Source organism: Desmodus rotundus, chromosome 9 (genome assembly GCF_022682495.2).
Source record: "Desmodus rotundus isolate HL8 chromosome 9, HLdesRot8A.1, whole genome shotgun sequence".
In the NCBI taxonomy this organism is placed as follows: domain Eukaryota; kingdom Metazoa; phylum Chordata; class Mammalia; order Chiroptera; family Phyllostomidae; genus Desmodus; species Desmodus rotundus.
This window is the reverse complement of record NC_071395.1, coordinates 15,533,879-15,560,957: the sequence shown is the minus strand read 5'-3', so window position 1 is coordinate 15,560,957 and position 27,079 is coordinate 15,533,879. Positions and strand designations below refer to the sequence as shown.

General features: G+C 44.5%; 1 protein-coding gene across 2 annotated transcripts; it reads right to left on the bottom strand.

The window, feature by feature from the left end:
• Positions 1 to 277: 277 nt before the first annotated feature.
• Positions 278 to 12,298, bottom strand: LSM6 (LSM6 homolog, U6 small nuclear RNA and mRNA degradation associated). 2 transcript variants are annotated; one of them, XM_024569095.3, is made up of 5 exons: positions 12,186 to 12,298; positions 10,718 to 10,818; positions 5,782 to 5,897; positions 2,405 to 2,518; positions 278 to 565 (listed from the first exon to the last, which is right to left on the bottom strand). In XM_024569095.3, exons 3-5 carry the CDS (start codon positions 5,873 to 5,875, stop codon positions 531 to 533), a joined length of 243 nt encoding a protein of 80 aa, XP_024424863.1. In that variant the 5' UTR covers positions 5,876 to 5,897; positions 10,718 to 10,818; positions 12,186 to 12,298; the 3' UTR covers positions 278 to 530. The 2 variants fall into 2 exon arrangements, with proteins under 2 accessions (XP_024424863.1, XP_045058600.1); XM_045202665.2 differs by lacking the exon at positions 10,718 to 10,818 and having other exon boundaries at positions 12,186 to 12,279.
• Positions 12,299 to 27,079: the final 14,781 nt, after the last annotated feature.

The window sequence follows — 27,079 nt, the reverse complement described above, 5'->3', positions numbered from 1 at the left end:
ACCAAATGACACTGCTGGGAACGTGAGTTAAAAGTCGTGCAGGGCCCTCGCTGTGTGGCTCAGTGGGCTGGGTGCCGTCCAGCAAAGCTGAAGGTCCCCAGTTTGATTCCTGTCAGGGCACACGCCTGGGTTGTGGGTTCGGTCCCCGGATGGGACACATATAGGAAGCAACCAACTGATTGATGTTTCTCTCTCACATCAGTGTTTCTCTCCCTCTTTTTCCCTTCCATCCCTTCTCTCTAAAAATAAATAAAATCTTAAAAAAATAAAAGTCATGCAGGGAGAAACAAAAGATTTTCCTTTTTTTATTCTTTTTTATATTCTGCACACTGACATAGAGGTAAAAGAAAATGACTGAAACTTAAATATGAAAGAATTCTTTACAATTAAATCCACCATTTTATACATTTACTTACTCATGTCAGTGAAAAATCACCGACTTTTATGAAATACGACAAATTATATTAAAAAGGAAAAGAGCTCATAAAAAAATGCATCCGAGCACAAAGGGAACCGGGCTCCCGCCGCCGTCACATCCTCCTCTTCTGTGTGCTTATGTACAACACTGCAACGGAAAAGACACGCGCTGAGAACCTGTCCCGAAGTAGCGTACCAGCAAGTTCAAAAGCAAACGGATTCTGGCCTGACACCTCTGCAAGTTTAGAGGGACGTTTCCCACGGCACGGGAAACTCCAGCGCCAGGGAAGACGGGTCCTGTGAGCGCAGACCTGGGTCCAGCGTCTCACAGGACTGCGGTCTAGTGTCAGCCACACGTTGGACTGACTGCTGGGACCAGTGGGATAAAACACAATGCCTGTGGACGTTACTAGACTCCAAGGATGTTTTATAATGACGGGTAATTACAAAGTAACGTAAATCAATCAATCTTACCAGGCCAGACTTCAGACTACAAATAAAGACTGTATTTTCATCCATCTCCCCAACAGAAACTCTAAATTTGCTGTTTAATTTTTTAATTGCAACAGGATAAACAAGGGCTGAGGAGTTTGTATTAAACACACAAACAAACAAAAAACCCCACGTCCTTATTCTGAGTTCCCTGGAAAAATATCAACCTTTGGTGTCAGCCAGAGTTTTGCTCTGCCAGGCCCCTGGTGACCTCCCAGACCGAACTCTTCAGGAGACGTGGCACCGAGTGCGGTGGCTGGGTCACTCTGGTCGCCCTTCACCCGAGGTGTGCCTCCCCTCCCGCCCCTCAAGGCCGACTCAGATTCCGAGATTTGTTCAAAGCGAACATGCGGAGACATCTGGATCAAAGCACAGCACAGACTGACCGAGTAGGCCCAGGCCCTCTCCTAAGAGTCAAGGATGTGACTCTGGGAGTCTAAAACTAATGACCACTGATGACTACGTCGTGGAAAAAGCCAGATGAAGGGAAGCATCAGAATGACAGTAAGGACATCCCTGGGAAGGGGGACACGTTCTAGGCATCCTGTTCATGTGGCAGGACCCACCCTATCACCACTCACAGACCCTGCACCTGACTGGCTATCAGTTGTCTTGAGATGGAGGAGAATCGTACGTTTCTTAGTGAGTGTAAGAAGTAAAAACAGTATGAAAAATGGGAGGAGACATTTTATGTGTGAGAAGAACTAAAAAGCAAACAAAGCCACGGGGCACTAGATGGGACACCGGCAGTAAGTCGGGTGTTTAGTTCACAGTAGAGGGATCAGACTTCTAAGGGGGTTGAAGAAGATACCCCGTAACTAGAAAATGCCCGTCAATAAAAACCCCCAAACTCGAGAGACCCAGACCTCCATTTGGGGAATGGGACCAAAATGTGGGAAGGGTCAGCGCATATTTCCCTTGGTTGTGATGTCCCTTCCCCCTGAAAATGTCAAATGACTTCAGAGATAATGTGTTTTTAAACAAGGTACTTAAAAATAAACTCAATAATCACAGTAACATATTAGCTGTTAAAAAGCTGAGTAACTTTAGAACCGTGTTTCCGACTTGGTCACTTCTGTCGAACTAAAGGAGAGACTCTCCGCAAAGGGCATTCGAGTGACTAACAGACGGAGTGCCAACAGCACAAGCTGACTGCCCAGCGATGTGAACCGAAGACGACTCACAGCTCCGGCTCCAGCTCCCAGGGTGAGAGGCAGTGCTGCGGGCATGTAATCAATTGTACTCAACAGAACAGGGTTCTGGGTCAGTTCACCCTCAGTTCCTCCTCGGCAAAGGGAGGGGAGAATTCCCAGTTCCAAAATTCCACAAAGCTACTAAAAAAATGGCCACACTGAAGATCTGAGATATAAGAATTTAAAAGTAAAGCAAAACTAAAACTGAACTTCTATGTTATCTAGAAAACCCACTGGTGGTACTGACTGTAAACACAAAGGCTTACTTCAGATGTTGTATAATTAGAGGGAAGGAATACTACCATTGTTTCCTCGGATAAACGCATCCCCATACTTATTCTTCAGTTGTCCATTTACGTATTCCTCCGTCTGCTCCAAGGCTATGTTCATGTAGCCGTCCAGGCAGGCCAGGACCCCTGGAGACAGATTGAGTCAAAGAGAAAACATACAAAGCAAATAAGAGCTGAAAATCACAGGGCATACCTAAGAGCTCACAATCTCTTTATTTATTAGCTCTTACATGCTTAATATAAAAATGCACAGTGTAACCAGAACACAGAAGACAGAAATACAAGAAAATGTTTCTACTTCACGCCCATCTGAACAGAGGCTAGAAGCATACAGTGTGAAGGCAGGAAAAACCACCAACTGTCACTTTTTTCGTGGTATGTGTGACAACAGCAACTTTAAAAGCCTTCACAAAACTAGAATAATAGAACACCCTTCTCTGAAAACCAAAAAAGGGAGTGGGCAATTGTGCGGGAGCAAATGACCATTAGCCAAGACTCCTCACTTCCAGTGGCATTTCTTAGTTTAGCCACTGAGTGAAACACAGGTCTGGCAGATTTATTTCGCTCTTTCACAGCATCCACTGCAGCAAATGAATGTCCTCCAGGGTGAGGAGGAAGTCCCCACAATCTGTTAAAATAACAGAAGAGGAGACAGCAGGTGCTCCTGAAAGAGCATCTTCAAGCTGCGTCTCGCGGTGGAGAGCAGCTTGGGAATGCAAGGCAGCATGCCGCACTGTAACACGTCCCTTTCTGTTCTGTTACAGTTACAATATTTTGAAATCCAGGCTAATACAGAAAAACGGCTAAATCATTCTAGGCAGCTTTCAAGGAAATTGAGTGAATCATTTTAGTTGTGCCAAGATGGTTTAATTTTGCAAAATTTGACCAGGTGATTTTTTTCAAAAGATGAAAAAAAATACATAAAAGCCTCTCACTTCTCTAACTTAAAGTGCCCTTTTCAAGGAAAAAAATTTTAAGTGAAAGCAAATACTACAAATTTGATTCAATTAACCAAGTCGATAGCTTCATTAAGCCTCAACTTCATTAATATGCTCCTCACTCTCTGCTTCTGGCCCCATTATCCTCTAAACAAAACTTTCTTTTCAAAATTGTGTGTAATGAGAGCACAAGACATTAACCCAACAGAATTCTGCCAAAGCCTGTAAACTTTCAAAGAATCAGAAGGGACTGTGAATATTAACAATTACTTCCTGTCAAAAGAATACTTAAGATTCAACTTTACAGTTTATTTCCTGATGTATTAATTTTATGATTAAACAACCATAAAAGCAAGAAACTTCTGAGACATAATATGCAAATCTGTTTGAAAATGCATCAGAAGCGTTTCAAAATAAAATGTCCACTTCTAATAAAAAGATCTATTCTCATAGCAGAAGTTTGGTTTTTTTAAGAACTAGGTTCCGGGAGGTTATAATTGTAATCCCTATCTCTAACAGATAAACTACAGTGACTCACAGAAAACACCAAGTTTTTGTCAAACCTAAAGAAAAACTGTCAGAGAGCTGGGGGTTTTTTGTTTGTTTGTTTGTTTGGTTTTTACTCAACCACAAAATGAGAGCATTCGTTGTAGTAACGCTCTCAACAGTGTACAACATTGTGCTTTAACAGTACAGAAAACATGAACAGGCACATTCGTGAAAGGAAAGAATTTATGACGACTACCCATGGGAAAGGATGGTTAGCCTCACTAGTAAACGGAGAAATGGAAATGAAATGCGGCATTACTTGTCGCAAACCTGGAAGAGAACGCACGCTGTCCCAGGGCCGCCTGTCTGACCGGCTCTGTGACTCAGAAACCGCGGCCCCGGGAGTCCATTCGGAGAGATGCTTGAACAACTGTTAGAGACACGGCAAAGGAGCAGAGCTGTGCTGGTTAAAAACCAACGCAGGACTGCAGCAGGGCCACAAGGGGCACACCCACGCGGCCACTGCACACTGTGCGGTCAGAGGGCAGAAGGCACGTTTTCCTGTAAGAACACCAGGGCGCAGGCGCGGCTGACCCCACGCCTGTGAAACCATGCTGACATGGACACAGGTTCAAATCGGTAAAGCTCACTGTTTCTGGGCAGCAGAATTTTGGGAGATTTTGCTTTCTTCTGGAGTCTACTATTCTCCATTATTTGCTTTGAAATTTCTTTTAAAGAGAAAAGGAAGAAAAAGACCCACAACATACATTACCTTTAAGAACAGAAAAATTTCCACTACAGAGCAGAGACAAGAAGGTCAAGCTGTTTGCTGACCCCCTCAATGAAGGGGGCAATGAGAAGACACCAAACCCAGTGTCTCCACCCGAATCGACTGCTGAGCATGCTCGGATCTCCACAAGTGGACCACATACCCTTTCGGGCTCATCAGAAGTTCAAGGGTGAGAAGCAGTACAGAGGGAATTCATGATATCTCACTAATCAGTATAAATCCATGAGTTTCACTGCAAAATCAAATTAAACTGGAGACATGTTATTAAGACATCAAAACACTACATGAACAGCAGAGTGATCTCTTAACAAGGCGTTGGAGCCAAGCTTGAGTTGGCGTCCCAGTTCCCTCCTGACGAGGTGGGCACAGCCAACAGAGATCGCAAAGGGCTTCTGGGAACAGAAAATGAAAATGAAGAGCTCGGCACACACTGGACCCTCAGTGAGCTCCCAGTAAAGTTAAGTCTGCATGTGTGAAAAGAGGAAAATGCTCAGGAGATTACTGTCATCATTCAGTAAAGAGACCAAGAATGACTCAAACAAGAGACTAAGAAAAAGGCCACAAACCTCTGCTCATGAATTCGTCTTCTGTACCTGAAAAACATTCCAGGGAATTTAACCTATCTTAATGTCGGAAGACTAGGAACTTAGTGACTTTTAAAAATGGAATTTGGTGCCGTTTCTCCCACAAAGTTCATTTCAGTAGTGTCACCGCCTTAAAAAGAGCATCCTGTGAAAGCACAGAAAGGTGACTCTGGGGACCCCGCGTGTTCTGTGTGCTGGAAGCTCGCGCTGGAAAACGACACTGCCAGGGTAGCAGCTGCCAGCCCTGAACCCTCCCGCAGGAGCAGGTGCCGCTGTGCCCTGAGCTCCTCAGCACCCAGCCGGCCCTTCCTGCCTGAGGGGACTGGGCAGCCCTGGCTGGTCCCAAGGCCCCAGGGGAGGCAGGAGGCCACAGTCACACGAACACCCTGAAGCCCGAGCACGGGCTGGTGTCGGGAGTGGTGTCTCTGAAAGCAACCGTCTCAGAGGCAGAGAAAGCAGCGGCATGGCAACTGTTGACAACCAGTGCTTTCTTTGGTCCACAGGGTCCATTTAAGATATTAATAAAAATCAGCAAGTCATATTTACTTTCTTAATTACACCAGTGAGAATGAAGCAGAAAAATATTACCTCGATAATCCACTCCAGAATTCAATTTCACCACAACAGGCCGTCCGATGATTTGCTTTAAGAAGTCACTGGGGGTTTGCTTCCGCAGACTCATTTTGGCAATCCTGATCAGACACCTGGAACGGAGCGGTAAAGGTAAGGACAAAAGTTAGCTCCTCAGCTGAAAAGCCCTGGGGCTCTTCCAGAAGACCCAGTGTCAAAGCAGCCCACGGAAGACCCAGCACGACCCCACGACCCCATGGCAGCTCACACGTGTGCGGGACCTGCGAGGGCTGCCGGGCACTACGCTGAGCCTTTCCCACCGACCCGTCACCAGCCCGTCACCAGCCCCTCACCAGCCCCGACCCGGCCCCACTGCAGAAGAGCCCTGCGCTCACAGGGCTGCTGGTCACCACCTGTCGCTGCTGCTGCCTTACGCACGCCAGCCTGCCCATTACCACCACTTCCACCCTCCCCTCTACGAAATGCTTATTTTATTTATGCTGGGCACTCTGCTAAGATCCTGACAGACACTACCAAATTTAATCTTTACAAGAACCCTGGGAAGAAGGGCTTCATATCCGCATTTTGCTAATGAAAATAAAGGCACACAGAAAGATGAAATAATTTGCCCCCAAAAGCAATGGCAGTGGCATTCGAGCTCAAATCAGCCCTATTCTGAAGTCTGTTATATACTGTAGACACACTTACAAACGACTGATGCCAAACTAGTACCTCTGGAAGTAGTTACAATCATAACTGAGAGTTACTATCTGAACGCCCTCCACGCCAGCACTAAGTCCATTTAAACCGCACTACCTGGTGAAGCAGGTATTGTTTTTATCCTCGTTTTACAGACGACGTCGACACAGGCAGGGTTAAACATCATGCCCAAGGTCACACAGCCAGTAAGTCATGGCCAAAATTGCAACCTCATGCAGCACCCTGAAAGTTGCTAATGCAGTCAAAGATTTTTATTCTATTATAATTATAGCACACATATACTCTACATAATAAAGAAAACTAGTTTTAAAACGTAAGCATAACAGGAGTCTGAAACACAGAAAGAGCATTACGCACCCAACCAATCACATGAGATATACAGAACTGCCCATCACGCCTTTTAAAACTCATCTTGTTATGTAAGTTATCTCTCAAAATATTCCAGTAAACAAATGTAACATAACTGTAGTTAAGCAAAAACTGAGCGTACAAAGACTTTGGAAATACCAAGAAAAGTCAGCATCCTAAGTTAAAGAACAGAAAATGTAAGTTTCAAAACTACTCTTGAATCTGTGGCTGTTATAGGGACCACCCTCGTCCACTCCATTTCCCCGAGGCTTGAAAAACTTTTACTGGGATCAATCGATTATTTTGCTCAACAGATTTTAATTCAACTTTCCCACTGAGTTGCCACTTAATTTTTTTGCTACACAGTCTCAACAGATAACTGAAATTATCACCACTATTCTGGACAACCTCTATTCATTCAGGACCCAGACCACACAACAATGTGATTCAAGCTGTTCTGAGCACAGGGAACAATAAATAAATACAAGGTAAATACTGAAACAGACTCAGTACCTTTAATGAGTTTAGTAAGAAACAAATCTTCCCATTCATCTGTAAACCGCCGTATTTATGTGCGGAATGACCCTGTGCTGTGTTGTGGCTGAGTGGATCCAGAGAGACTATTAACCCCCAGGGCCTGATAGGGACTCACCCCGTGAGTCTTAGGTTCATTTCCTATCAGGTGCTAAATCCCATTATGCCAGTTCCTTCATATACAAGACAGAGATCAAACTAGCTGTTTATTTTGTGTTCAAAAACCACTGAGATGCATTATGATGTGAAAACCTAGTTCACAGGGATATTAACTATCTTATCCGGTCAATGACAGAAAAAAGAATACGAACCTAGACTATTAGTTGTGTAACTGATGGTGTTAGTTATGCCCAAATTCTTATATTATCGTCCCTCGTCTTTTGAAAAAGCAGATACCATTCCTCTTCTAAGCTCATCAAAGACGGCACCTCTGCCGTTTAAACCTCATCCTTACTTCCACTAACAGCGGGTTCTTTCTGAAGGGATTCAACACCTTAAACTTTCTTCCACACCTAAGTGTCAGGCACAGGCTGGGTGGGGACATAACACCAACAAGACATGGTCTTGGGCCCTCCGCACACTCCAAAGCAGGCGACACACCAAAACAAACAGCATGTAAAGGGAGAGTTTCCACGTTGTACGTCCTTGGGCAGAGTTATGCAGAGAACAGCACACAGAGGAGACGCAGTCAGCCCAGGCCTGGCCGAGTGTGCAGGACAGGGCCCGCCAGCGGAAAGGAGAGCGAGCCTGCCAGAGGCACTGGACAATGCAAGCAGATCTACTCGAACAGGACAGGCCGCAGCCGCAGAAGGCAGCGGGGCTGCGTTCCTGGGCTGCATGGCAGGTCAGGCTACAGGGGCCTGGGCTTGGGCCTCTCGGGCCATTTCCCAAAGGTGAGCCCTTTTGGCCACTTGGAGATTCTGGGCAGGACGTGGGCACCTGATTGCACAAGCCTGGGAGACTCCTGTTAACCGGCCGGCTGGGGAAACACTGTGTCGGTGGCAGGGGACAGGGGACATCGGAGCGTTTGAAGCAGAGGCCTGCATGAGCACTGCTGTGCCCCGGAGACAGAGAGGGCACATGCCACCCCCTTTGCTCTGGTACCACTCAGCTTCACATCTGGCTGTATTTGATGTAACCTGTCGCCGATTACTGTCTTATATTGTTTAATTTTTTTATACAGGTCTTTTCTCCCTCAAAAGAGTGTGAGCCACCTGAAAGGAGAGACCAGCAGCACACTTCCCTCTCATTCTCCAGAGCATCTACATTCTGCTAAATCTCTCGAAAAAATACCGTAAGAGTTATTTGGAAAGCGGATGTTGCTTCAAACACATTTTATCCATCACTTTAGGAGACCATGGCTATTACATCCGTCTTCATTAGGCTTCCCTGGTACTCCCCGTTACTTAATGACTTGCCCATACATCCATTTTGTGTGACTAAATTGGTCTCGACATCACAATTTTTCCCATCACTTGGCTCACGTAATTTTAAGTTTTCATCTTTTAAATTGGGTAAGGCAGAAGGAACCGTTCTGACCATTCCGGAAGGGAGAGAAAAGCCTCTTGAACCACACATGTAAGAGGACAAAGGCCTCCTTTCTGCAGGGTTACCTTGACGAAACCCCTCCCTTCAAAATAAAGCCATGGTCACCCTCTGTGCCTCCACTTCCCCCGACTCCAGGTCAGGCTTGTTCTAATTACCCATCTTCACACGTGGCTATTAAGTCGAAGGCAGTGTATTTTCCATGGGAAACTTCTGAGAGGTCTAGGATGAGAATACCTGCAAAGTGCCCCGTAGATTTTCTTCAGGAAAAAGCATGCGGTGGGGTGGAGAATGAAATTTTCTTCACCCCACCGTGTGCCAGGCATTGGTCAGGAGCCACTCACACGCCACCTGGTGAGGCGGTAAGCAGAGCTCAGGCTGCACCCAGAGCCCTCCTGCGAAACCTGGGGAATGGCCAGAGGCGGTGGGAGACTTAGTGGGAAAGAAGCAGCTTTGGGCAAAAAGCCTCCATCACTGCAAGGACATCAGCCTGCAAAGAATCAGAATGGTCAAACAGGGAGAAACGTTAGCTAATGTGACTTGGAGCTGTATCACTGAGCAGGAGACACGCCAATTCTTGTCTCTTGGCCGTGTTTACCTGTAAACTTCCACCTACTTGTAGAGAATTTACAGTTTAGGGTGAAAAAAATTGAAAAGCAAAAAAGTGTGTGGAAACGTAACATTACAAGCCAAGCGAACGCACGTTAGCAGAACACGCCAGTGTCTGAGCGGGCATCAGACACTAAGGACAGCTCTCGAAATACCTAAATGGCATTCGGGGGGCCAGTCTCCCTCAGGGGGTTCTAGGCTTCTCGGGAACAGGCCAGATGTCTTACTCATTTGGTATCTCTGGTACCTAAGCATGCCGCCCAGGCCTATGGAAGAGGCACGGAAGGGCAGTGCCGGGACAAATCTCTGTCCCTCCCCCAGCCCAACTACAGGTATAATGACGAATAGCAGCTGTAACATAGTAACATCTCTTTATTGACCACCAGATAAAAGATGCACAAAAGAGAAATGTTTCTGGATTGTACAAGAAGCAGCTGCATCCGAATCAGCGGAGATGCTTGCTAAAATGCGGACTCCTGAAGCCTTCCCATAATCAGGCTGTCTAGGCAATGGGCTTGGGTATTCACATGAAATGCTCCAAATAACCCCTATAAGCAAGTGGTTCTCGACCAGGAGACACTTTGCCACACCCCCCCCCTTCCTCAGGGACATTTGGAAGTGTCTGGAGACACTTTGGATTGTCCTGAATGAGGACGTGGTGCTATGGCATCTAGTAGGTAGAGACCAAGAATATTGCTTGTCCTCCTACAAAGGATAAGGCAGCCCTCGTAACAAAACGTGATCTGGCCCAAAATGTCAACTGTGGGTGAGAAACTGCTGTGATCCCTAAATCAAAAAAAGCATTGTTCTCTGGTCTTAAAGTCACAAGGAGCTTAAAAAACAAAAACAAAACAAAACTTCAAGGTATAACACATAAGAACAGCCGAGTTCTAACCAGACGACAGAGTACAATTATAACTGACTATTTTACCCCAACATTTAGAGAATCTGAAAACAACTGTCCAACAATCTTCAAGGGGTTGCCATTCCAAACAACGGGTTTCCAGCCCTGGCCCTGAAAACGGTCACCTTCCCATTTTTCAGTGTCACAGGTCCCTCGGATGATCCCATCTCTGTGACTTGTTGGTGAGACTGTAAAAGGACAGGTTAGTCCAAGCGATGCAAGTATCGTTTTCAATTCTGACACCGAGTATGGCAGCTGACTGAGACCACCCAATGCAGCATCAAGAGTACTCACTTGGGAGGCAGGACACCTGAGTCCTAATCCCAGCTCTGCTGGTTAATTAGCTGTGTGCCTTGGGTAACTCACTCCGCCTCTCAAGGCCTCCGGTTCCTCATCTGCAAAATAAGGCAGTGATGCTAGATCACTTCCGCGATCCAACCGTCAGTCAGCCCGTGCAGCAGTAACGCCAGTAACACACACATACTAGCAATATCTCTGAAGACTCCTTCACAAAATTCACACAAATGGAATTACCCAACACTCCTATTACAAAAAAATTCCGAAGGGAGGCTCAGCGTCACTGGTTGGTGCACGAGAAGTGTATTATGAGTTGTCATACTTTTAGGGAAATGGGCACAGTCCTGCTGGAATGATGTAAAGGACCAAGACTGTTTTGTTAACCAATTTGGCAATGTGTTTGCAGAGCTGAAAAGACCTCACTGGAACACAGCACCTATTCCAATAATTTCACTTCTCAGAAGCTAGTCCAAGTAAATAATCTAAAACACAGCTTTAAAAAAAGGTTAATGACAGTATAATGTGGGACGCTACAATGAAGCAAGAATTCACAAATACCCTAAAGGCCCCACAGTCGGGATGGCTGAGTAATTCATGGGACCTACACAATGATGGACTGACCAGGTGGCCGATCAAAAGAAAATGCAAAATTAGGATATTCAGGAAGAATTTTTAAATGAATTGGAATGCTAAATATACTGTGAAGTAATAAAACAGGTAATGTTAGCTCAAGGAGAAATTAGCACAGGCAAGAGTAGAATATGGAAAGAAATTGTAAGTGGAAGGGTTTTGTAAGGTTTTTTTTTTCACTAAGCTCTTCAGTATTTTCAATTTTTCTACACTATACTTGTACTATTACTAAGCAAGGCACATTAAATCACGATCGTCCTTATCTGCATCACCCTCATCCCCGACATCCTGAACAACAGCAACAGAAAAACTAAAACTAAAAAACCCAAACCTGCGAGGAACGCGCGCGCACCCCTACACACAAAAGCCCTGCCGATCGACCTTAACGCCAGACAATCGTGGGTGGGAATCCCCAACCTGCCAGGGTGGGCTGGTCCAGCTCTTACTCCCCGACGGCTGCAGGCCGGCAGGCAACGCCCTGCAGCTCTGTCAGCCCCGCGAAGCCTGGCCGTGTTCGGAGTCCGCTTTCCCGCCGAATCCCCACGTTAAAGCCGGGGTTCCCTGCGGAACTTCGACAAAGAGGAGCGCACTCGGAAGCCAAATCCGTGCGGCCCCGCGGCTGCCATTCCACATGGCGCGGTCCAGGCGCCCCTCCGGGAGGGGGTCTCGGGGACGGGCTCAGCGATCGCGGCGGCGACCACCGCGGATGCCATTCCAGGCGCCACGCGCGGCTGCCGCGAGGACCGGCCACCCGCAGGCTCCGCTGCGGCTCCCCACCCTGCTGCGGGCGACGGAACCCTGGGGCTACCAACGGCCCGCGCGCTCCCGGGCTCACCTGGCGATTCCCCACGCTAGGCGCCCCACAAGCCGGGCCTCCGCCGACAATGGGACGAAACTGAAACTGAAACCAAAACCGCCGAGGCAGTGACTCTTTCAGCCTCAGCCAATCACTGCTTCCGGTGCTACGGCGGCCCGCGGGGCCAAAAGAGCGCAGCCGCGCGGAGCGCGCAAATCTCAGATCTCGGGTTTGCCCGGAGGCACCGTCGGCGGTGCTGTGGGGCTCGGTGGAAAGTGCTGTGCTTTCTCCTCTAACGAAAAGCAAACCTTCTGCCCCCCCCAACCAAAAGCCCATAAAAATAAAAGCAGGAAGCGATCTTTTAGCCAGGATTTCTTTTAGGCAGACACGTAAGAAATAGCTTGAAGTCATAGGAAACTGGAATTCCCTGCAAAAGTCATGACTGTCGATACCCGGAAATGTGGTTGAATAATTTAATGCAAATAAAGAAATCTTTAAGTCCACCTTTGGATTTTGATTAAGTGTGTGAAGATGAAGTCATTATTTGCAAGATGTCGTTTCCGGGGCAGCCTTAACTGGCACGAAAGGAATTACAATCACTAAAGTAACTGTATTATAATGGAATAAATTGCATTGCATTACAAACTAGCTCTAATTGGAAGGGGTGTGCAGGCATTAAGTGCTGCTGTGGGCACTTGGTTTTGAGATTTGCGTGAATTCTCAATGTTCTTGCTATCAGTGGAAAGGGGAGGTAAGTAAGAGAAGGGTCATACCGAGACTTCATTCCTTTTTCTTCCTACGCACATGGCCCCATCAACTTGAAAGGTATACTTTCATTCCACATAATTTATAACACTATAAACAGTGTTAATATCTTTAAACAAATCCTTAACCCTGAGTTTTATAGAATCTAAGGTGCAGAATTTTTTTGTAAGATGGAAATGAGTTTCCCTTCTTGTAAGCCTCTCTTAGCTAAAGAAATGGATCTTTGATTGATATGAAGGACAGAGAGATTTGATGGAAAAGAGAGACTTCATTGTATCCCTCTATAAAAGCTCACTTGCGGTAAAGACCAAACATTTATTGAAAGGCTGTATTTCAAGTTCTTACAGTATAAAATATAAAACAAACAAAAAATTTTAAGTATTATTTAAATAAAAAAATTAGCTGCAAAGAACATATATAATAATATATAAAGTTCCGTCCCTAAAAACCTTCTTCACAAGAGACATCAAATTGTACCATATTCCCCATTGCTTGGTTCAATTATTATTATATTTTTTAAAGACTGTTTTGATTCATGGTCTCTTTCCCTTTGCCACAGAGCCCTGATGGATGGAGTCGTTAAGACTGGTGTGGTCATCAGGGGGACGATAAGGAATTTTGGGGGCCTGGTTCATCTGCAGAGGCAGCTGCAACACTTTCCAAGGGACATGGACCTGCAGGGGCCCAACTAGACAAATTACTTCATGAGCCAGCAAGTTTATCTAAATGTGTTTATCCAGAACCCTCAGCAGCTTATAATTGGCTTTTACCAACTCGCGAAGCAACTTTCCATATTTCACAGGGTTTTTCAGCATCTTCAATTCTGCAAAGAATGGGCAAGATTTTTCTGAATACTAATCCACCAAGAGCTCACCTTCAAACCCATAAATGTAAACATTAATTTATTAAGGCCATAAAAATAATTATCATGTCATACAAATAATTTGACAAGGTTTAGTTTTGCTTAGACAGTTTAGTTTAACTTTTAAACCAGATGAACCTGCACTGACACATCATTGTCACCCAAATGCCATAGTGTATATTAGGGTTCACTCTTGGTGTTGTGCATTCTATGGGTTTTGACAAACATATAAAGACATGTATCTATTATTATAATATCATATAGAGTATTTTCACTGCCCCGAAAAATCCTCTGTGTTCTGCGTATTCAACCCTTTCTTCCAACTATCCCTCACAGCCACTGGTCTTTTTACTCTATCCATGGTTTTGCCTTTCCCAGGGTATCGTAAAGTTGGAGTCCTACAGTATGGAGCCTTTTCAGATCAGCTTCTTTCACTTAGCAATATGCATTGAAGTTTCCTCCAGGACTATGCATGGCTTCATAACTCGTTTCATTTTTTTCTTTTAAAGAATTTTTAAAGATTTTATTTATTTATTTTTAGAGAGAGGGGAAAGGAGGAAGAGAGGAAGAACATTGATGTGTGAGAGAAACATCGATTGGTTGCCTCTTGCACTCCCCCAACTTGCAACCCAGGCACGTGCCCTGACTGGGAATTGAACTGGTGACCTTTGGGTCTGCAGGCCAGCACTCAATCCACTGAGCCACACCAGCCAGGGCTAACTCATTTCTTTTTAATGCTGGATAATAGTTCATTGTCTGCATGCACCACACTTTATTTATTAATTCACTTACTGAAGGACATCCTGGTAACCTCCAAGTTTTGGCAGTTATGAATAACCTGCTATAAACATCTGTGTGCAAGTTTTCTTGCGGACATAAGTTTTCAACTCTTTGGGTAGCTACCAGGGAGTGCAATCACTGAATTATATGAGAGAGAATGTTTAGTTTTGTAAGAAACTACCAACCTGTCTTCCAAGGGAGTTGTGCCATTTTGCATGCCTACCAGCAATGAACGAGAGTGATTGCAGTGTTTGGGAATTCTAACAGGTGTGAGCACACTACCACTGCGGTTTTCTAATTTGCATCTCCCTAACGACATATGCTGCAGAGAATTTTTCCTATGCTTATTTGCTATCTGTATATCTCCTTCGGTGAGCTGTCTTTTCTGATCTTTTGCCCATTTTTTAAGATGGCTTGTTTTTTATCATTGAGTTTTAAGGGTTAATTGTATATTTCGGGTAACAGTCTTTTATCAGATATGCCTGTAGCAAATATTTTCTTCCAATCTGTGGCTTGTTTTCTCATTCTCTTGAACCAATTATTCTTAAAATAGGCAAATACTAGCATAAAAATACTATAGGGAACTCTTGCCATTTCATTATTTGGTCCAAACTTCTATAATCCTATTCCTTTTAAAAGCTATGTTCATTCGTGTTTCATGTTCATAAGAAAAAGCATCATGTCTGGCTTATTTTTAAAGACACCCAACAGCCTTGTGGACATGTGAGCAATTGTACTGTATTGATGCCGATGATGATGGTTACAAACATGGAATTGGATTGGCCAACAGTCTCCAAAGTGGATTTTTATACCTAACTCAGTGTTATAGTTTGAAGAATGCTGGTTGGTCTTGGTCCAGCAGCACATTACTGGTATGAAGTGCTGGCATGCACTTGGACTTTTCCCGTAACTTCAGACTGGACAATACAAACATCTAACCTGTCACACCCTAGTCTGAGACCACTATTATGTGCCTTTTATCATGGGATAAGAAAGATACCCTATTGTTGAATATCTCTGCTCTCTGTCTCTTTTTTACAGTGCAGACTTTCAATCATCCCACTTCTATGCAGGGGCACAATTCCAACTCTCTACCCCCAAAGGGGCTAATACTGTGTCTCTTGTACTCATGGGCATTAACACGGTCACTTCCACTCTTCCTCCTGGTCCAGTTCAAACCTTGGCATCTTCTGGGTTACTGTGAGAGCCTTAACACTGGTCTCATCAGTTGGAGCCCCAACTCCTTCTCTTCAACCAGGCCGCCTCCTAGTTACACTTTAGGTCTTAGCTCAAACATAGACTCTTAGAGAAACCCTTTCGTAACCCCTCAGACTAGATATTCCTCCTCTCGTCCTGATCACAGAACACTGTACTTTTCCTTTGTAGCACTTGTGAATGCTGCAATTAAGTAACTGTGTGTGTGTGTGTTTCCTCCCTCATGTGTATACTGTGAGCACAGGGCTGGCGTCTATGTTATTTAACATTTGTACTGTAATATCTCCTGAGAAGTACTATAAACTTATTGACCAATGGACCAGTTTCTCAGGAAAGTCAGCGTGCCTTTTATTTTCACCTCCAGATGGGACATATTCTACATCATGGGCGCTTAGTTTCAGACACAATGTCTGAGATGTTTAAATAAATACTCAGACTTCACTGGCCATCATTCTGGTGTAGCCTGAATTTCAAAAGCGACGGGCTCTGCCTCTGAGCTCCTCTGAGCAGCCCTTCGAAAGCCAGGATGCTTTATGTTCCACCGTGAACTCCAGAAAACCCCTCTCAGCTGTAAAATTCCGCGAAATCGGTGTGACGCTGCCCTTGTATTTTAATCAAGATGAACTTGAAAGGTGAACATTATAAGTGGGAGAAATTATTTATAATTTGGTAATAAAAGTTTATGTCTAACACTCCAAATTTCATACATCTGCTCCGTGCCGGCCCTGAGATATAAAACAATTGAAGTTGCCTTTACACTTGGCCTTATACGAAAGGTCATAAATTAGAATGATAGCACTCGTCTTCTTTCCTAGCTCACAAAATTTCCGTATTAACTTCTTCACCTCGAACATAAATGGTTACCCAGCTGCAAAGAAAAGAGTTGTGTTGGCCTTTATGAATTATAGTGTACACCGGAAATCTGTGGAACGCGCACTGGGTCCACCCCCTTCAGTGAAGCCAATTCTACCACCGTGAAACTCATTAACACTGTGTGGCCAAGTTCAAATAAAGACAGTACAGTATATAAAAATTTAGGAATATTTTAGATATCAGCAAATGAGATGTGGTTCTTTTAACTCTTAACAATGCATTTCCACATCTTTGACGGGTTTTCTCTGCTAGAATACCTGCTACCATATTTGTTTAAAATAAATTCAATTTTTTAAATGTTTCTAATGTGATTTTAACTGATAATGTGAAATTTTTCATTTTTTAAACTACAAAAAATACCCCACAATCCACTTCTATTATGACATAGCATAACTAAATTCATTTCAAAATATTAATGAATTGGGCCAGTTTTTTAAAAATGTTACAGCAAAAAAAAAAAAAAACCCCAGAAAACAAACAAACAAACAACCCCAGATGTCCTTGATTTTCTAGGACATATCAAATCCATATGCTTTTTGGGTATTAAGATTTCTTTCTGCAAACACTGTAGAGTAATTAAAATGAAGCACATTTTAAAGGAGCAGGGCCAAGTTCAAGAACAACTTCAGCATCTTAGGCCTTCATTTAGGTAGAATGCAAAAATTTAAGACAAGTGCTACTTCTCTGTAACTTTTAGCAATTCTGGGTTAGTAAACACAATGTAGCTGAACTTACCAGTATGTTCACATAAACCCTGTTATCTCAATTTTGTTTTTCTTAAATAGTTGGCTTTTGAGGGGGGGAGTTATGGGTGTCTCTGCAGTTGTCAAAGGAAAAAGCACATCTGTTTCTACCTAAAACTCCAAGAGCAAAGACCATAGTTGTTTCTGTTGTAACAAAATCTGCACCAATGTCTGGACACACTTCTAGGAGATCCCCACACAGAGAAGGTGATCGGCTGTCTCAAAAACACAACGCTGTCGTCTCATCCTCATATCCGTCTTAAAAAGAACTGGGGGCACTGACAGCCGTCTTCAGAAATCCTATCTAGAAAGAAGAATGGTACCCTCTTCTCTTGAGGGTCTTCTCCCACACTCAAATGAGGAGAATCTGAACTGCCTTTACTACAAAGAGAAGTAAGGTCTTCTGATCTATGCTGAAGAATTGAGACAAACAGGTGGCAGAGGACACAAAACGTGGGAAGGCCAAACACAGCCTCCAACTAAGTCAAGAGCCAGGATGGACGTTACCATTTCTGGACTGAGTGTAGTCACACTGGGGCAGGGAGGGCAGGGCAGGGAGGGCGGTGAAGTGCTGAGGAACTGGCCAGATTAAAATCCATCTTAACATTACGTCCAAATGAAAACTTGTTTCCTTTTTAATAAACTTTAGGTACTTGTTCGGTGCCTGGCGAAAAAAAGGTACTCCTAAATATCAACAGATGAATAAATGACCAAATGAGTGAATCCTCAGGAGGTCCCAGGATAAGAACCCTTGAGTACCACAGCTGGAAGAAACATTAAATAAAATATGAAGGAAAACGCAGTATGTTGATATCGACTCAAAATCAGAATCTCAGAGCTTCTTGAGCTTTTTTCCCCCAACTGCAATCTCACGACTAATTAATAAACGTAGCTTCATCAGTGATTATTAAGGGCCTAAAGTTGGCGCTGCAGTCCAGATCTGGTGTTTGCACCCATTCCTACTCGGGGCAGTAAAGATCTCAGAACCCTCGTTGAAGCTTACTTTTCACTTTCCTGACTAGACAAAGAAAACACCCACCAGTTCAGTCCACAACTTTCTCCTGAGTTACACATGAAGGAAAATGAAAGTCTTATGGATCCCAATTTCCTCCACCCAAATAATTTATAGAGAGCAAAATTCAAGAGTCTACTTATCATAATTCATAATCAATAGAAAAAAGAGATTCTGGAGGAACTCTAGTTGTAGAGAAAACGGATTGCTTTTAAAACAGAAAGGAAAATGACTTGTCTTCTTGGGGGGTACATATATGTTTTTTAAAAAATAACAGTTTATTAGTTTCCACAAGCTGGAGTGGAGGAAGCCTTGGCTAAGTGCTGGGCATGGCCCTTTCCCGTCGTTGCAGTTTCTTCATTCCTAGACCAGGGGCAACTTCCCCTGAGTGCTCGAGGCCCCAGAGCCCTCAGCTCACTTAGTGGCAATACCCGGCCGGGTGGAGGCTGTGGACTTCACACAAACCTGCACGAAGTGCTGGGTTAGAGAGAGTGACGCTTTTTTGCCTGGGAAGAAGAGCTGCTGAACAAAAGTAGAGCAGGGCTCATTTTTCTCCTGTGACCATTCGCAAGGCCATTGCCAACACCACAGCCGACCATGTTCCCCCGACTGGGGTTTGCTACAGTGTTAGGACTGCGGCGGTCATTAGGCACCGCCATAGCTCACCCATCCCCCCAGCCTGAGAGGGAGCCCTGGCAAGTCAGGAACAGTGGCGCAAACAAAAGAATCCATTGGAAGACACTCTAGACGCAGAGTTTCTAAAGAGAAGGGGCATGAAGAAGGGGTGAGTCTTGTCTCCCATGTGGAGAGGGGGCCCTGGCCAGCAGGGAAGAGCCATTTGAAGGGGAGTTGTCTTCGATATCCTCCCCACATTCCCTTGTTAAGGAGCTCCTCCTCCCTACCTACAAGCCATCCCCCCGACCACGCTGAAATTCTCACCAGGGTGGCCCCAGCCAGCTGACCTTGGCTCCAGGCTCAGCACTTCTGCTCTCTAAATGTTCCCCAAGACAATTCATGTGCCCTCAGCCTCTTTCCCAGTTTTTCAGCTTAATGTCATCATGACAAAGACCTCATAAACTCATGATAGTAGCAGGACCAAGATGTGATTTTGCCCACGAGCATTTTAATATGGGAGAGTTCCTTAACAGTTTAAAGTATAAATCTCTTACTATGAAACGCTGGCATCCGTGCCAGGTCTGGGGAGGTAGTGCAGGTATTTACAGGTGTGATGGCCTTCCCGGGCAAGAAAGAGATGTGTCCACTTGTTTCAAGGTACTGAGCAGCCTTCCCGACCAGCCTTCCCATTGCATAAGGCTAAGAGTGGACTAGTAGGGGGAATAAGACCCCCTTAAACTCACCACATGTGTGAGTGAGACAGGCAGTCAAACAAATGCTACTAACAAGTGAGGATTTGGGATAGTCTTTAAAGATGTTAAGAAGAAGCTTAAATCCCACGTAAAACACAAAGGTTGCTTTATTTATGAATTAAAGGTGAATTGTGGGTTAAGTACTTTTTTGCCACTTCTTAGACTGAACAACTAAAAGTGAAGGACTCAAATTATTGAAAATGTCTAATGATTTACCGCAAGAGCAAGTGTGAAATGCATGCATTAATAAACCTTTCTCCGCTGAATTTCCTATCTGAGTATGCCAGCCCACTTTTTAAGACTGAATTTTTAAAACTTAAAAAAAAAAAAGAGAGAGAGCATCTTTTCAAAATTTGCTTATATCATACTCAGTTAAGAAAATGTATATTTATTTTTAAAAGCAATGCCATTACCAGAAGCCTACCTTCTTTCCCTTTGACAGTAAAACAGACTGCTTATCTTCATATTTTCATAATGAAAACTCCCCAACCTCAGGCTACTCTGGCAGATTTACAGCCTTTGAGCAGGAGAGCTGACAGGCATTTTAATGTGAAAGGAGATGTGATGTCTTTAATGTTCGGTGATGTCACTTCTAACAAGGGGGAAGCAGCCTTCTGCAGTGCAATCGCCACGACAAGGCCAACCTGGCTGCTGCGGAAGAGACCTCCTAACCTAGAGAAAGGTCACAGATGGCACGGGAAAGACGGGACTCTCCCAACTCAGGTGGAAGGGCACTGAGTGAGGTCAGGGTCACAGCCCATGGAGGGGGCGCATTAGCTGCAGGAAGTGGAAGGCAGGAACTGTCTAGACGAGCTGACCTTGAGAAGGGAACAGGGAAGGCATGAGAAGGAAGGGAGTGTTAACATGAAAGCTGGATTGCCTGCGGACCATCTCCTTCCTCCTCTCTACCCCACCCTGAACAGGTCTCCTAACATGAAAGTGATCTCCACAGCCAGGTGGTCATCTGCAGGGTGTGGAACTATGGTGCCTGGGGAAATGACAGTAAGCAAAGGCTCAGAATTTGCCGTCTTTCATTTGCAAATGAGGCCTTAAAAGTTTGGCACTTCATGTAGACAATATTGGTTCTAGTTTTGGAAAGGGCTTTAAATCCCCAGAGGCTGATACTCAAATATCCTTGTCCTGTACCCTCTAGCCGCCCACTCTGGACTGAACAGGAAGGATTTTCATCAGATAACCTGAGAACTGCTACCTTGCTAGATCCCACGCACCTGGGAAAGGCATTGCCCATAAAATCCCCAAAGCGCCCTCTGGGTAGGCTCTCACTATTCAAACAAACTTGCATTTGTTAAACAAAATTTCTGGAGGTACAAGGGTTAACTTAAGAACATAGAAGATTTTTGCCAGCTCAGAGGATAGCCAAGCATTTAAAACTTGCCAGCGCAATTAAATGTACTTCCCTTTAATTAAACATAGGTACATTCAGACATTACACACTCAAAATTAAGTATCTAAGATTTATCACGTAAAGGAGCCAAACAGCAAAGGGTCAGAATTGACCAATATTACAAAGGACTATAATATTTTTAAATCTGTTATTATCTAATTAATTTTACTGCAGTGAAACAATGGTTTTGAGCTTGGGCAGGCAGTCCTGGGCTGTGTTCTACCTCTGTCACTCATAAGTCCCATGATTTGGAAAAGTTACCTAATTCATTCAGGCCTTGGTTTGACCGTATGTGAAACGGAAATAATCATTTTAGTTATCTCACACAATTTCTGTAAGAATTAATTGAATCAATGAAAACCATTTGTCACAATGTCTAAAGCCTGATTCAACATTCTATAAATGTTGCCCCTATCATGACAACTATTTTGATTAAAAATTAATAAATATACATATTAGTCCCTTGTCTTGCAGCAGCGTCTCATTTGTAACACTTCAGAATCTGTACAATTACCTTATATACGGTTTGTAAAGGAAATTATTTTTTCTCGTGGTGCTCAAAGGACCGTATTTCAACCTCTAAAAGACTACGAGTGACTGAAGGACCATGGACTGGTCATCCCTGCCTGATGAATTGGACATAAATATGGGCACAAAGCTGTATTCGATGCTTAACAGCTACTACTACTCTTCAGGCCTACCCTCCCACCTCCCATGCCACCCTAACCCCGTGGCTCTCAAATTTTGATGGGCATAAAAAAGTGAGGGGAGTGCATTTTCAGTGTGGAAATCCTGGTTTGGTAGATTTGGACAAGGGCCAGGGAACGTGCTGTTTTCGTAGGCAGCCCCATGGGTTCTGATGCAGGAATACATTGATTCTATTTACAGAGAGACCCTAATAGCCCACGGGAGACGTAAGCCCCGCTTCTCACTTGTCAAGGATGAGAAGATGGACTTTGGGAGGGATACGTAGTTTCTATATTCTTTCTCGGTAAGACTCAGATTGCCTTCTGCTTAGGAGGGACCTTCACATCTAGAGGATTTGAATGGGCCAAGTGAGGGTCAAGAGAAAAGAGAAAAGGAAGGTTTCTTAGGCTATCTCTTTCCTCTGTTCTAAGGGAAAGAGGCAAACGATTTCTTGATGTTTCATGAGAGTAAGAGAGGAAATAAAAACATAGTTGAAATTTTGGTACGATATTCAGGAGTATGTCTATGGCTACAGTATCTTTTGTTGTTGTCTCTTAGGTTTTAAGTGTGACAACAATTAGTAGGTAAGATTTCAGATCTAGGGGAGGTGCGGGAACCAAGCAAGAGCTTGGAACATAGGTGGGAAGGGTACATTATACTACAGGGGCTCTTCAACTTAGACCAGGGCTTACCCTGGCAGAGCACAAGCCTTCACGGCCCACACACCATACATTTTACGACTTATTAGCACCATTTTCTGTTTTTCATCATCTGCATATGTTTATAAAACTCACAGCAAGAATTTTACAATATTGCAAGGCCTGATAGACAGCCTCATTAGTAGAATATGGAGCCAAAACTTTCATTGAACTCTATTAACATACTAATGTTGTTTATAAATGACAAGCAAAAGAAAGCCTTGACCTCTGCTTTTCCACCCAGCATCACGGAACTTGGAAATCATCACATCTACCCACAAAACAAGAAAAAAGCTAAACAAACTGAAAACCAGTAACGGTTCTTAGATCCATCAGACAACTGAGGTCACGGGGCAAATCTCTGCCTCAAAAGTTGGAGAGACAGACAGGTGGGCAGAGAGAATCAGAGCCCACACAGAGAGAAACCTCTCCAGGAAGAGTGCCTGGGTCAGAAAACCTACACTGTCATGAATTCATAGCTGGAGGCTCCGCCAGGGAGGGCCCAGCCTTGGAGGCCTGCACACTTTTTGTGAGTTTAACCGCTAAGAGACCTACACGTTCCCACAGTACAGACTGGAGACAACCGCCCCGTGCTTCCGGCAGGCTGCGGGCAAAGGTAGCCATTTTGAAAAAGATGAGAGCTCTCTGTTCTTCTTGGTCAGGCCTGCCCTCCAGGAAACTATTTTATAAAAGTCTAACCGACTGGGTTATGCCAGAGCCTGGTTGACCGGGGGAAGGGAACACCCAACTCCGGCCACCTCTAGCCTTCCCCGCTCATCTGAGGGGGAGAAAAGAAGCACCGAGAAGCACCTGCGAAGGTCACAGCCTGGGGGATGGGCTCACTAAAATACTACGACCTGATCCTAGAATCACGCAATGCTTCTCCCTTCCCCATGTCTTATTAACATATCAGCTGGGCTCCTGTATGTTAGCAGAGGGTTATAGCCGAAATAACCACACATGTCAGACTGAATTTAGGAAGAAGTCTTAGGGAAAGCTACCAACAGGGTCAATACAACAAGGCCAGCAGGAAAAACTTTAGTCCCTGACACCTACAGCTACAGCGAAAGTGAACATCGTGGCTCCTAGCCAGATAAACCCCTATACTTCTGATTGGGGTCATTTAGCCCACTTCTTCCTAAGTAGCTGCTGGAAAACCACGTACTCCATGATCTGCTGTGTGACCCTTCCTCTGAGCCCAGAAGGAGGTGGGGGGATCCAGAGCCTCCAGGCCCGGGTGGTAAAGCTGCTGTAGCTCTTGCAGTGGTTATAGCAGGCACGTTGAATCATTCCAGAGCCAGCTCTTACCCTGAGGGGAGCCTAGATAAGGAGTGGTGTTAAAAATTGCTGCTGGTTAACTTAGGTGACCTTGGTGATGAGCAGGGCTCTTTACTGAGAGTGGGTGGGGTCAAGGGAATCCGTAGAGATCCATAAAGTGGGTCTCGTGCACACATCTAAGCTTTGTCATTCAACCCAGCTTTCATGAGTAATGAAGCAGATGTTTTTATATTCATCTAAGTTCTCTTGTGGTTGATTTAGAACCATCTGTGCCACCCTCAATTGGTTCCAAGCTAGGAAGGGACCGTTGGATATTTTCTGTTGGTTTTCCAGTTCTCCTATCCATGTTCATCCACCTGTCTGAGCTCTCAAAGCTGCCCTCGTACACTCTGTCTATAGGTTTCCCAGTGTTGAATTTCCAGTTGATTTAGCCAATGGGATGCACCAAGAGATCAGAGGATGAGGGAAGAACAAGGTTGTCAGGGTTGGCTGTGCCCCTTTAACAAAGCAACCTCCTATCAAGCAACCTTCTAGAGCAGTTCTCGAAAGGTTCTAGAAACCATGTCCTCCCCTTGCCCTATCTGGTCTAGGAGCCCACCGCTGTAGCTCATGCTGGGATGCTGCCGCACCACCCCATACGTTTCCTTTAACACAGCCCACACTTTCGTACCGTGCCCTTCCTTAAAGCCCTCCTGCATTACCAGTGTGAGCATGCCTTCTCTTTCCCGTTAGGACCCCAGCTAGTACAGGTGTGCACAGGAGTGCAATTATCACCACCAAAGGAGGCCCTAATAGTTGTTAGTAAATTGCTAGGAGATACTCTTTAACATATATAAAAGTCCGTTGTGTTATTGGCTCGCTGTTCACCTATCAGAAAATGAAGGACTTCATTTTTAAATCAGTCTGCGGCTCATCGGGAGAGCCACGAGGGCTCAAGTGGACGGTTGCTGGAACGGAAGGAAACACCAGTGGGCTCTCAGGGGACATTGACGGAGCTCTCATCTCCTACCCCTTGCTGGGGAAGAACTGAGAGTCAGGGGGAAATGAACACAGCCAATTTACTCTTTTTGGGGTATTAGGTAAGTCCCAGCATTGATCTTACTAAGGCAAAAGGAACATTAGTGAGTGGCAAATGTCCATGAATACTTTTACGCGTATATAATTCAACCAACTGTAACTCCAGAGCGGTACAGTTCAATACAGTAGCCACTGGCCACATGTGGCTGTTTAAATTGAACCCATGAAGATTAAATAAAATTTAAAATTCAGCTCCTCCGTCACACCAGCCACTTTGGAAATGCTGAAGAATCACACGGGGTCGATGGCTACTGTGCGAGACAGCTCAGAGACAGAACTTGTCCGTCACCGCAGAACGTCGTCATATGGGGCAGCACCGCTCCTAGGGAAGACCCCACATTTCTCTGCGCGGCACTGTTTTTCACACGGCTGTGTTTACCTAACCTTTGCGGCACTAAATGATCAGGCGCCAGAGAACGAGGCGGGCGCCAGTGTGTGTTCTGGTACGTGGAGAAGTAGAAGAACTCTGTACTGTGAGCCTTTAGAGGAGAAAAGACTTGACGGCATTTTAGAAAATTTTCAAATGTGCATTTTGAAGTTTGTTAATTGTATTTTAAAAATAATGAAATAGGAAGATATTCACCCTGATTGAGTAAGTATGTAGGCTTTTTTCCCTCAGATATTAGACTTGGCATTATAGCAGCTTAATGTGTTTTAAAATTCATTCTTGGGGTGAAGATAAAAATCTTAAAAGCCATGCATAAAATATTCAGAATTACTTTAGTTTTAGCATATTTGAAAGGGAAGTTACTTTTAAATAAAGCATGAAAACAAATAAAGACATACAACTTACCTGCTCCAAGTAAGGCAAACAAAACCTAACATGTTAGGTACTTAAACTTGAACTCTATTTGAAAACAATGGGAAAATTCATCATTAAGCATCCCAGCTGCAAAAAGACCACTGATGAAGAAAAAAAGAGGGAGGGGGGAGGAAAATCCATGCAGAATTGATAAACTATCTCTGATATTAGAATTGATTGGTATGTGAGTAAATCCAAATAAATAGCAAGCTTAGCTTAGATAAGAAGTCTTTAAGTTACCTTTTCTGCATTGCAGTACACATCTTATATATATAATACTGAGATTAAGCCAGTTTGCAATTTTTGCTTCTAGGCTCTCAGACGGAGGAATTAGGTTTTCGCAGAAGGGCTGTCATCAGGGTTGGGTTGTCCTGACTACCTTCTCCTGGAAAATACATTCAATGCCAAACCACACTGGTGGGCAATGAAAGCACACTGTGGACTATTTTAAATTGGCATGCTGCTTTTTTGGAAGAAAAACAAAACGGAGGGGCATGGAAAAGAGATGTGATTAACATTTATAACCAGTTGCCTTTAAGTCCAGGAGATCATCCGTGTTAATAGAAATAGGCCTCAATCAATCAGCCAAAGGTCTTAAGCGCAAAGACGGAGGTCGCCTGAAGAAGGAGGGCTTCTGCCTCGGACTGGAACAGAGAAATCCCGCCTGAGTTTCCAGCCAGGGACCTGTCCTACCACATTCTCAGACTTGCCAGCCCCCACCATCCTGTGAGCCAACGCCTTAAAATAAACCTCTTATTCTCTCTCTCCCACCCTGGCTGATACAGAATCTACATCAGGAGACTATTTCAAAGAGGCTATGACCAATACCATCTAACCATCTGATGCCCTTGAAGGTCAAGTGCAGTGCAAAAGAAACACTATCAAATCAAATGGACATTTTAACTCTTCCTATAGTGCTAATTTTTTTTTGAGAAGGCTTTCAGTCTTTGAGAAGTATTTCAAGCCACTATTATCACCTCCACACTCTGATTATTGTTCTTAGGATTGCGAAGGGAAACCTACTCTCAGATGTATGTTCCTGATGGACTTCATTTTTCTTTGCAATCCTAATAGTCCCTAGTATCAAAGCCAGTGGGTTCAAGGAATCTTATCAGAATTCCCTTTGACTTGATCTTCACTTTCATCACCTGTAATACGAAGCACTGTCATTTCCTCCGTCTTGCTCAGATCTGTCCTGTTGTTTTTTTCCTTGTCTGTTTCCATTGGTGTCACAGTCACCTGACCTTCACTTCCCCTCTTATGTCTGGAGCTTAGCAGGACTTCAGATTGGTGGCTGCAGTGTGTGGACACGGGGGTCCAGGAGCTCCCTGGGGAGGAAGGGTTCTTGGGGTCAGGCACGTGTCGTGGT